The sequence below is a fragment of the Periplaneta americana genome, chromosome 3 (assembly GCF_040183065.1).
Source record: "Periplaneta americana isolate PAMFEO1 chromosome 3, P.americana_PAMFEO1_priV1, whole genome shotgun sequence".
Taxonomy (NCBI): domain Eukaryota; kingdom Metazoa; phylum Arthropoda; class Insecta; order Blattodea; family Blattidae; genus Periplaneta; species Periplaneta americana.
Genome location: NC_091119.1, coordinates 570,163 through 581,444, shown reverse-complemented (window position 1 = coordinate 581,444; position 11,282 = coordinate 570,163). Strand labels below are relative to the sequence as shown.

The 11,282-nt window shown below is 36.7% G+C and overlaps 1 protein-coding gene across 1 annotated transcript; it reads left to right on the top strand.

Annotated features, from left to right (window-relative positions):
- The first annotated feature begins 657 nt into the window (after positions 1-657).
- LOC138695743 (uncharacterized) lies at positions 658-10,037 on the top strand. The gene is made up of 5 exons (XM_069819900.1): positions 658-1,032; positions 4,023-4,133; positions 5,295-5,377; positions 7,745-7,948; positions 8,136-10,037. Exons 1-5 carry the CDS (start codon positions 943-945, stop codon positions 9,880-9,882), a joined length of 2,235 nt encoding a protein of 744 aa, XP_069676001.1. The 5' UTR covers positions 658-942; the 3' UTR covers positions 9,883-10,037.
- The last annotated feature ends 1,245 nt before the right edge of the window (positions 10,038-11,282 follow it).

The window sequence follows — 11,282 nt, the reverse complement described above, 5'->3', positions numbered from 1 at the left end:
ATAGGATGTGGAATGAGTACGAAATTATTATTTTTTTGGCGCATCATTTTTACGTAAATAACGACAAATAAAAACTAACATGCCACATAATATTATTTTAAGAAATACAGGAAACAAGCATGGATATTATTCACCATTCTTAATGATCGTGGGATAGAAAAAAAACGTATGGAATAGAAATTACATACGTGTAATAAACAATAAGCAAACCATCTTCGATTAATCATTTCAAAACAATGTGAATATAGCGTGCATTGTGTAGGAAAATAATTTCTTGTATGTTGCTCCCAATGTGCATCATTATTAACTTATAAAAACAAATGAAAATTAACATGGCATATAAACACTATTTGAAGAAAGATAGGAGATATTAAGCAATATTCAGCGTTCTTAATGATCTTCGGATGGAAAATAACAATGAAATATGTATAAAATAGAAATTACAAACAGGTGAGCATAGAAGAAAAACAGTAAGTAAAATCATATTATTTGATTAATAAGCTTAAATTACTCCAGGTTTAGTGTAAGAGTGGTCTATGTAACGAGTACCGGGTATTAGGAAAATACCAAAACTTAATCTTACTACAAAGTCTTAACATGGATGAATATATAATTATATATTTATCCATGGTCTTAATTTATAGTCACAGTCTAGTTGATTATATCAGTGACGTGCCGTAGGTGAGTAAGAAACTCCTATCGGTATGCATATTAAGTAAACAATATGAAATAGTATTGTGACTTTTATATACATGAAACTAAATATTCTCCCGTTCCTTTCGTTGAGAGTGCGAGGGCTTCTATATGGTGTATTTGTATGTTGAGTTAAATTACGTCAAATTGTCTTTGAGAATCCTTATCTCTCTCATCTGCCGACTGCGATCCCTGATCACAGTATCTAAACTGCTCTCTGTGACAGTTTCTGTGCTTTGATCTCGAGTGATGGATGGGAAGCTAGAGCTACAGGATGATGCCTTGTCAGTAGAAGGAAGTGATCATTTCTGTGTACAAGAGAACAAACCTTTGACGGAGGTAAAGTGGATTATTGAAATTATTGTTGTTATTATGGGTGTGTATCTAGTTACAAGATTCAAAGGGGTTAACTTAGCCCTGAGTTTGTTCTCCTACTCCGCTTCCACACCATTAGCTGTCTCCTCTTTAACACCGACATAACTTTGGTGACATTATGAAAGTTTCACGCTGTGTACACTGACGCCATGCCTTGCATATACGAATCTGTGACAGATTAGGTTAGTTTAGGCCAGTGTTGCACAACCCGCGGCCAGTGGGCCTCATGCGGCACGCCACTGTGTTTGCTGCGGCCCGATAATAAAGTTTCGGGTCTATATGACTATAGGATATCGGTAGTGTGTTTATGAGAATATATGTTGGCTAGATTGGAGAATGGGGTGATGTCATGTGAGAAGGTTAGTGGGTTAGTTGAGGTGATATCTCAGTGACATGAGGTCAACTTATGTGAGAAGGTTAGTGGGTTAGTTGAGGTGATATCTCAGTGACATGAGGTCAACTTATGTGAGAAGGTTAGTGGGTTAGTTGAGGTGATATCTCAGTGACATGAGGTCAACTTATGTGAGAAGGTTAGGGGGTTAGTTGAGGTGATATCTCAGTGACATGGGGTCGACGTATGTGAGAAGGTTAGGGGGTTAGTTGAGGTGATATCTCAGTGACATGAGGTCGACGTATGTGAGAAGGTTAGGGGGTTAGTTGAGGTGATATCTCAGTGACATAAGGTCGACGTATGTGAGAAGGTTAGGGGGTTAGTTGAGTGATATCTCAGTGACATGAGGTCAACTTATGTGAGAAGGTTAGGGGGTTAGTTGAGGTGATATCTCAGTGACATGAGGTCGACGTATGTGAGAAGGTTAGGGGGTTAGTTGAGGTGATATCTCAGTGACATGAGGTCGACGTATGTGAGAAGGTTAGGGGGTTAGTTGAGGTGATATCTCAGTGACATGAGGTCGACGTATGTGAGAAGGTTAGGGGGTTAGTTGAGGTGATATCTCAGTGACATAAGGTCGACGTATGTGAGAAGGTTAGTGGGTTAGTTGAGGTGATATCTCAGTGACATGAGGTCGACGTATGTGAGAAGGTTAGGGGGTTAGTTGAGGTGATATCTCAGTGACATGAGGTCGACGTATGTGAGAAGGTTAGGGGGTTAGTTGAGGTGATATCTCAGTGACATAAGGTCGACGTATGTGAGAAGGTTAGGGGGTTAGTTGAGGTGATATCTCAGTGACATAAGGTCGACGTATGTGAGAAGGTTAGTGGGTTAGTTGAGGTGATATCTCAGTGACATGAGGTCGACGTATGTGAGAAGGTTAGTGGGTTAGTTGAGGTGATATCTCAGTGACATAAGGTCGACGTATGTGAGAAGGTTAGGGGGTTAGTTGAGGTGATATCTCAGTGACATGAGGTTGACGTATGTGAGAAGGTTAGGGGGTTAGTTGTGATATCTCAGTGACATGAGGTCAACTTATGTGAGAAGGTTAAGGGGTTAGTTGAGGTGATATCTCAGCGACATGAGGTCGACGTATGTGAGAGGTTGCCAGTAATGGCGGATTTTCCCTTCCGAAATGATCGGAACAAACTCAGCGCTAGTTTGTCCGCAATTCATTTTCTCCCTCATCTAGACTCGTGTGGGGTCAAGTATGAGATCTTTCACGGTCCTCCCAGCTACTTCTCGCCATTGCTCCCCTCTTTTTCGACGTCCCTCTGGTCGTGTTAAATATCAAACAAGCTAAAGGTCGATGACTCATGTTGCTTGTGACGGAATAGTCGTTATAGCGAGGGGCAGATATGTTGTAAAACAGAGCCTAAATATCATTCCTACATATTTCTCATGTTGACATGATTCATAAAGTTCATTATTGTAATCAATGTATCGATAATTGTTCCCTCTTGTATAGGCCTAATTGAATGTTTTTGCAATAAATTCACATCTTGCTATGCTTGTAAGTGATGGGTTGTTAGCCCTTCGCCCAACACTCAAGCTGGAGGACCACCCCTCATCAGCTGTCCACGACTGCTTATTCAATATATTCGCAGCTACCCTCCATATCTGGAGGCCGTCTGCAAACTGAGGACGCGCCATGCCTTGGTGATAGGGCCTATGAAATTAAATATGTTAACAAAATTGAAAGTGTTCAAAAAAGATTTTTGTTTCTTAAATCATTTGGTTATTATCCCTCTTGGAATAATGAAAATAGTATTTCGTACCCATCTGTTTTGTCTCTCTTTAATTTTGAAAGTTAGCACCACAGAAGGAATAATATTGATACAAAATGCCTCCATAATTTATTAACAAGTTCTGCAAATAGTCATCTGCTGTCCAGGATAGCAATACATGTACCAAGAGAGAACTGTAGGACCAGTAAAACATTTAATATAAACTATGCTAGGACATGTTATTACAAGTACTCTGCACTTCTTAGAATCTGTTCCTTCTATAATAAACTGAGCAATATTGACATCTTTCAGGATAGAACCACACTCTTGAGAGAAATAAATACTGGTACCGGTAGCTTTCAAAACACTCCATAAGTATTTTGCTAATAAATAGCTCTTCAACTGGTCTGTATATTGTATTTTTGGTCTTCATTCTTAAACAATTATCATTACTATCTCAACCCCAATTCCGTTAACATTGCTGAGTTAATACCTCATCAGTTACTGTATTATTGTTATTAATCTGTGACTAGTTATTTGCTTTTCATCACTTGCTCCATTACTTTACTATATAATCTAAATTTTCTTTTATACTGTAAATACTTTGGTTTTTGTGTACCATGTTGTATTTGCTTGATATCTATTGTTGAGTAGTATTCGATTGTAACTGTTTAAGTTTAAATTACCATAATTATAATTATTATCACTATTCTCTACTCTGTGATTGCATTGATGAGTGGATGAGATAAACAAATAAGGACACAATACTATAAATAGAATGTGTGACAATGTGCTTTCAGCATGAAGCGAACTTATTAAACATGAATTTTTTTCAGTGGAAGTTGGAGTCTGTGGACTCTGCTAATGATCTCACATCGGAAGTAAAGACTGAGGAAGATTCGGTAGGCCTACTGATTTCATGTCCTGCGCAGAATTTCAAATCTGAAGTGAGTGGAGCTTAAAATATATCGATCATATATATTTGTAATATCTTCATACTACACAGTTGTCAGTTTTGGAAAATAAATTTTGCTGGAATATTTTGTAATGTTGAATTGAAAAATCTAAGTATAGTATGAAAAGTCACAAGATTTAAAATGCCACTGAGTGAAGATTTCAGGACAAGTTCTGCAGTATTCTTTTCTTGTAATAACATGCACATTTATAACTTGTAAGGACAGCCACCTTCTATATTAAGATTTTAGCAAGGTGGAACTATTATTAACTTTTATACATGGGCACATGTTGCCTAATGTAAGACTAGATTTAAAACATTTTCCTTCTAGTCTGAATAGGCACGGTGGGTCAGTACTAGAATGCAAGCCATGGGACTCCAATTCAAATCCCACTTTTTTTGAGTTTCTATATTGTGTTGGTTCAGAGGTTTTCTCTAGATACTCCGGTTTCTCTCTGACAGTTCATTATTCCTAACTCTGGATAGTCTCTGACGAACTAAACGATCTACGCTTATCTGAACTAGTGACATCTATGAGCATGGTGAATAACGACATGTTAAGATTCCTATCATTTGTAAAAGAGAAAAAAAAAAAAAAAACTTTTCTCGTGCAATTAATATTTCTTTCTTTATTTATTTCTTTCTTTCTCTGGGTTTTTCTTTTCGGAAGTTTTTTTTTTTTTGTTTCACTGTCTTGTTGACAGTATCAATTTTCGACTGGACTATTTTTTTTGTAAATATTGTAATATTCTGTTTGGTATTTTACGGCTTAAGGACTAAGCCCCTCCATTCTGCAGTTACGTCTTACTGTGTAATTTCAGTTTCGTAGACTTTTTCGTTAGTATCAGGCGTCTGTTTTCGCAAGTAACAAATGAAACGTGAAAGTGAAGTTGTGAGATCTTTTCCTTTGTGGAAAATGACTGGCTCTAGTAGAGTAAATGTTGTTATTTTCCACACTGCTCGAAATATGGAGACTTTTTTTTTTACACATTATCGTGTTGCCATGCAACAAGTTTCAGAAGAATTGTGTATGTGAGTGAGTGGCAATCAGTATTTGATAGAGCTTCTTGCATCAGCATAGAAGTATAGGCTATTTTGGAAGTGGAAAATCCTGCCTCCGTGAATTTTTCGTTATAGGTAATATTTGTTTCAGGTGGAGTTTTCTAGTGCTCACACTCAGAAGGAAGAATTGAGTCTGAAAGAAATGACAGAGGAGAATAAAGTCTGCGCTGAAAGGTGAGTGTAGTGACTCCATGCACTGCGAAGTGTTAATGACGTGATGACCAAGGATTTAATCTCTTATGCTTAGGAACATGTCTCCATCAATTGGCAGATATTCATCAGTATTACAAGTGGAATATTATAGAACATAGGATTAATATGAAAGCACTTTTATTGATTTTTGTTTTTTGCTTTTTTGTTTTTGCTATTTTCCTAGAATAAAGCATTTTGTACAATTTGTAAATAGTTACATCCATATTTAAATTGTGAATATTTACAATATACTTTAAAGATTCTTCAGTTAAGTTTTAACGACTAGTACATGTTTATTTAAATTGAGATAGAGCCTATAACTTAATTTATGAGTCAATGTAATTGAATTCAGTCTATATCCAATATGTAAAGAATTATAATTGATTTGAAATAGCTAGTTGGTTAAAATGATGAGAATTAATTTAATAGAAGTTTACTAGAACTGTGTTATAGGGAGCAAAATATAAATCTAATATATATTGAGATAATGAGAATGTTAATGTAATGAGATTTTGCCATTAGAGGTTTTGTATTCTATTTAAAGAAATTAATGGTAATAACAACAATGGGCAGATGTTAGTTTCATAAGTAACAAATATTAATCAGTAATTAATCTATTAATGTATGTATTTATTTACATTGCAAGTGGGCAAGCACCTGGTGGCAGTGGTATATACAATATTAACAATACACAATAAATTTACAATACACAATACAATTATACAATACACAATACAATAAGAATACACAATATAATTTAACACAATAATAATAAAACATAAAGAAAAAACCTAATTTTACATTACAACCTACATAATTATGTATAGGTTCTGCATAAGTTTCAATAGTCTTTCACTTTATTCTCATCTCACTCACTGTAGTGGCACTATGACGCATTTCACTGACACTTTAGCACACATTTCACTGACACACTATAACACATTTCACTGACCTATAAATTATCACTGATCGGAACTATTCACTGCACTGTAAAACCATAAATTCACTGACTCACCTCGCTTTACTGATACAACAGTTCAAATAAGTCAAATAATTACACCCTTATGCATACTTATAAACAGAACTACATTTAAACTCAACATTTCTAGTCTAAGGCCCTCTTACACGCTATTTTTAAATAATTTACAATTCAAACCAAGGAAGTAAACTCGTCAGCCTAGATAAATACATGTCACCTTAAAAATTAAATGTTAAATGTCACCTTAATTTTAATTTGCACTTGATACACAACTTTTTAAATTATTTTTGAAACTCCTTAAGGAAGGACAACCCTCAAAGACCGCTGCAGGTAGGTCATTCCAATCATTTATAGTTCTATTTAAAAATGAGAATTTACCTACATCCGTTTTCTGTTTCCTACATTTGATTTTAAAATCATGATCGTTCCTACCATAGTACGTTGGCTTTTCTAACCGAGCCGTTATGTCTGCCCATGCTTTCTGACCTAGATGTGCTCTATACAATGATGTTATTCTAGTTTTCCTACGTCTGTTTTCCAAAGTTTCCCATTTAAGTTCTTTTATCGTATCGTTTCCATCTTCTCTTTTACCTTTAACAAATTTCGCTGCCCTATACTGGATTCTTTCTAAGGAATTTATCTGATATATTCTATAGGGATCCCAACATGTAGTTCCGTATTCCATTAACGGTCGCACTAACTTAGATATGCTATTTCCCTCGATTTGGGGCTAGCCTTTCTCAAGATTCTCATAATAAAGTGACGTGCCCTCCATGCTTTACCCGTAACATTACCAACATGCGCTCCCCAAGAAAGTTTGTAGTTTAAATACACTCCTAGGTATTTACAACATTGTACTTGAGTAGCCCAGATGCAAAACCTGCTAATTGACAAAAAAATGAAAAATGAGATATTGGTAACCATGGTTTCAGTTCGTCATTAGCTACGAATTAAGCCATATATTCGGTTGCAAATCCAACAATAAACCCTTTAATTCTAGTAAATAAAATTGCATACGGTTGCAAAACCTGCTAAGTGTGGAGAGCGTAAGGATGCAATACCTGCTAACTGCACAACGCCATGTTTACTTTTGCAAAACCTGCTAAATGTCACTGAGACAACATGGCCATATTGAGAGTTACGGATGCAAAAGCTGCTATTTCGAGCTCCATAAGGATTACATTGAGCATACTAAAATAACGAATAAAAAAGTAATTGACGTCGATAATGAAGTTACTCTTTGCTCGTATAGTCAAGTTGGTTATACTGCTGCATTTGAGACATCACCTCAGAGATTTTGCCCGCGCTTTATCGAGAACTTCTAACATTTTATGTTGACTCTTGAAGTGGTTACTGCGATTATCTTGCAGTTTTCTAGACTTTGCTGAAATGAGTGAGGCTGGATATGGTGAATCCAGTTTCAATAACTGTATTAGTGTTGAGGGAGAAGATATAGATGACGAAGAGAATGGTAGCAGTGAAAAGGAAATGATTGTTGAGACTGAGCCTATGAGGTCTAGAAAGAGGACGAGATGTCCAGAACAGTGGAAAAGGACGAAAGAGAAGAAAGCAAGGTGAGTGTAATCTTGTTAGAAATCTTATAATCATATGTTAATAACCTAATGAGAATTATGAGTTTGGAATGCAATATTACATCATCGGCATGTTAGCACAACCTTCACACCTAGGCTGGAGAGAAGTGTGGGAGGTTAAACAAACCGCAGAATTTATCTTATTAGTTTTGGTTCTGCATTGTTGCAGATACAAACCGAAAGCCTTTCCAAAGACGCCCATCTGCAAGCACCCGGACGGTAAACTCAGATGTAACGAGCTTTCCATGCAGGATGTAAGAAGAATACATCAGAAATTTCAGAAACAACCTGATCGTGTATGGCAGAATAATTTCATATTGCAACATATCTCTGTCAGTTCTGTAAGAAGAACATTCAACGTAGATAACCCCAGGCGGAAAATAAGCACACAGTTTGTTTTACCTAAACGAAGAGACAATGTAGTTGAAAATATTAGGGTGTGTAGGGCAGCTTTTGTGAGCATTCTTCACGTTGGTAGAGATAGGCTGCACAGATTGTGTCAAAAATATTTTGAAAATGAAACAACAGCCACTGAAACGAGAGGAGGCGACAGGCGAACACACAAGTACAAAGAGAAAAAAGAAGGTGTAATGCAGCACGTAAAAAAATTCAAACCCCTTCAAAGCCACTATTCTAGGGGCAAGAACTGTAACAGACAGTATCTGCGTAGTGAGCTCAACGTCAAAAAAATGTGGTCCATGTACATTGAAGAAAACCCTGAGGAGCTCCATGTTGATTACGACTACTACAGGACGATATTTAATGATAATTTTAATATCGGTTTTGGAAGCCCGTATGTAGACAAATGCTCAACATGTTCATCCCTTGAAAACAGGATCACAGCCGAAAAGAGACAAACAGAGAGAGAAGCATTACGAATACAGCTGAAAGTTCACAAGACCCGAAGTGATGTGTTTTATAAACAACTACAGGAACAGACTGACGGCCAACTTACCCTTAGCTATGACTGTCAAAAAAATCTAATACTACCCAAGGTTCCCGATCAAGCAGCGTATTATTCACGCCAACTATACCTCTACAACTTCACAATTTGTCAGGGGCACTCAGGTTGTTCTCAAACAAAAGAAAACACATTTGCTTACGTTTGGACAGAAAACGAGTATGCCAAAGGGTCGAATCAAATTGCGTCTGCCGTACATCACCGACTGAGCCACACAAATATGGATTGTTTCACTTCTGTTCGCATATTCTCTGACGGCTGTGGCGGTCAGAATAAGAATACAACTATGCTTGGAATGGTGATTCACTGGTTCCTAAGTGAAGCACCTGAAAACATTAAGAAAATCGAGATCTGGTTCCCAATCGTGGGACATTCGTTCATTCCCCCCGACAGAGTATTTGGTAATCTAGAGAGACAATTCCAGAGCCTCAGTGTAATTGAAAACTCATCGGGGTACATCGGAATAATCGAGAAGTTTGCAACGATTATTTCTTTGGGGAAAGACTGTCCTGTACACGACTGGAAAGGGTATGCAGATCAAGTTATGAAGAAACCTGGAAATTGGCATTTCCAGTTTCAGAAGAGCAAGAAACTAATCATTACAAAGAGTGTCAGCAAAAGAACTTGTCTCGTTCAAGGGGAACCGTTCTACAACTTTGAATCAGGTGAACCCAAAAGTTTAAACAAAAAAGGCAAACATTTCCAAAAGGGCTACATTCCAAACTCCATTCCAATGGGTGTCATCCTTAAAGAAGCAAAAATCAGGGACATTAAAAGTCTTCTGGAATTGCACTTCGGGGAGGACTGGGTTCTGAATGCAAACCTGTCCTTTTACACCGAAATGTTCAACCAACAGCAAGGCCTTGGTGTTGCAGACCTGAATGAGAATGAGGGTGAACATACAGATGTAGTGGACTTCGAACTTATGGATGAGGAAGAACCAGACATTTTGTAAAGTTGTATAGTATAACGAAACCTTCAAACTATAATATTATCCTTAATATATTTTACTTTCGTTCCTATTCTTAATTCTTTTTGTTAGTAGTACAATGTTTTTGTGTGTTTAATAATACGTATTTAGGTATGTAAAGAAAATAAAAATATTCTCTTCCACCGTCAGTTTGTTTACAAGTTAGTCTTGTCAGATAAACTGCAAAAATTGATAAAATATCAGGTTTTGCAAACTACTGTATTGTTAAGATGGCTGCCTACAGAGTTGCAAATCCTGCTAACTGCTCTATTCGGCTGCAAAACCTGCTATTTGCAAATTTAATATACAAAATAACTAATTACTCATTGATCATATATTTCTGAGCTGTAGAAATAATTCTTCCCCATTATATGAACCAGAAATCATGCCTCTAGCATCTGGAGGTAAGTTATTATACAATTTTCCTCATTTGCCAAAATTCGTCTAACATGCAAATAGCTGGTTTTGCAAATGGCCTACTCACTTGCGGAATTACAACACCACTGAATTCGTAATTAAGACTAGTTTCCTCTCGGGTTTTACAAAATGTTATAGATTTACTTTTAGAACCATTTATTTTCATCCTATGCATTAACGCCCAGTTATAAATTTTATTCAAGTCTGTTTGAATAGCATCTACATCTGAATTATTTCTAATCTTTCTATAGATAATGCAGTCATCTGCAAATAGCCTCACATTTGATGTAATATTCTGGCATAGGTCATTTACGTATATTATAAAGAGTAATGGACCCAGAACGCTGCCTTGTGGCACCCCTGAACTTATATTTCGAATTTCCGATATTTCATGACCTACTCTAACTCTCTGGGTTCTACCTTTTAAGAATTCTTGGATCCATAGCACCACTCTATCATCTATTCCTAGCCTACTTAACTTATCTATTAATATGTCATGTGGCACCAAATCAAATGCTTTCGAAAAATCAATCACAACTGCATCGATTCTTCCGCTTCTATCTACCTCTTCAGCTAGATCCTGAACCAGCGACGTAATTTGACTATCACATGAGAAGCCTTCCCTAAAACCATGCTGGCGGTAGTAAAACCAGTCTTTCGCAATTAGAACATGACGAATATAATCCGATATCAAATGCTCCATGACTTTACATGCGACAGATGTAAGGCTAATCGGTCTGTAGTTTCCGACATCTAATTTATTTCCACCTTTATGTATGGGTACCACTATAGCTGATTTCCAGTCAAATGGAATAGCTGCATTGTTTATGGAAACATGAAATATACGCATTAAGTATGGAATTATGGCCTCGGAACCTAATTTAAGAATCTCTGTAGCAATACTATCTGGTCCTCGAGACTTCCGATTTTTTAATTTCGTTATTCTCTCTCTAACCCCTTTGGAAGTT

What these genes read in the sequence shown, in the direction of transcription:
- LOC138695743 (XM_069819900.1), top strand. Translation starts at nt 943, where the DNA reads ATGGATGGGAAGCTAGAGCTACAGGATGATGCCTTGTCAGTAGAAGGA. An exon ending in CGCAGAATTTCAAATCTGAA is followed by an intron (nt 4,134 to 5,294) that starts GTGAGTGGAGCT and finishes TATTTGTTTCAG; the next exon opens with GTGGAGTTTTCTAGTGCTCA. An exon ending in AATAAAGTCTGCGCTGAAAG is followed by an intron (nt 5,378 to 7,744) that starts GTGAGTGTAGTG and finishes ATTATCTTGCAG; the next exon opens with TTTTCTAGACTTTGCTGAAA.